Source organism: Bison bison, unplaced genomic scaffold (assembly GCF_000754665.1).
Source record: "Bison bison bison isolate TAMUID 2011002044 unplaced genomic scaffold, Bison_UMD1.0 scf7180017864472, whole genome shotgun sequence".
Classification (NCBI taxonomy): Eukaryota; Metazoa; Chordata; class Mammalia; order Artiodactyla; family Bovidae; genus Bison; species Bison bison.
In genome coordinates, this window is record NW_011495033.1 from 740,311 (window position 1) to 740,708 (window position 398).

General features: G+C 72.9%; 2 protein-coding genes across 2 annotated transcripts in view; one reads left to right on the forward strand and one right to left on the reverse strand.

Annotated features, from left to right (window-relative positions):
• SRR (serine racemase) overlaps window positions 1-120 on the reverse strand; it is a 16,964-nt gene extending 16,844 nt beyond the window's left edge. Inside the window, exon 1 of the mRNA XM_010861320.1 lies at window positions 30-120. The gene's annotated coding sequence lies outside the window, so the exon portion shown is untranslated. The remainder of the gene's footprint in view (window positions 1-29) is intronic.
• Window positions 40-398, forward strand: part of SMG6 (SMG6 nonsense mediated mRNA decay factor) — a 201,254-nt gene continuing 200,895 nt past the window's right edge. Inside the window, exon 1 of the mRNA XM_010861313.1 lies at window positions 40-370. Within this exon, the coding sequence (XP_010859615.1) occupies window positions 283-370 (88 nt within the window). The 5' untranslated portion in view covers window positions 40-282. The remainder of the gene's footprint in view (window positions 371-398) is intronic.

Here is a 398-nt window from a genome sequence, read left to right on the forward strand (position 1 = left end):
CCGCGCCTCCACCTCCAGCCTCAGCTCACCTTCCTGACCACACCTCTGCGCACGCGCAGCGCCCGTCGGCCCCGCCCGGCTGTTCCCTCTGGAGCGACCGAGCGTGCGTTCGGCGCCTTTCCTCCCAGTGCGGCCACCGTCGTTTGGGGAGGAGAGCGGGAGGGGCGGGGAAAAGGGTGGGAGGTGGGTGAGCGCGCGCGCGCGCGCCCGGCCGTCGTGGTTTCCTGGCTGCGCGCGCGCGGCGCTGGCGGAGTAGCTGCAGCTGTAGCAGCAGCCGAGAAGATGGCGGAGGGGTTGGAGCGTGTCCGGATCTCCGCGTCGGAGCTGCGAGGGATCCTGGCCACTCTGGGTCCACAGGCCGGGAGCAGAGGTGAGTCGCGCCGCCCAGCTGCTGGGCC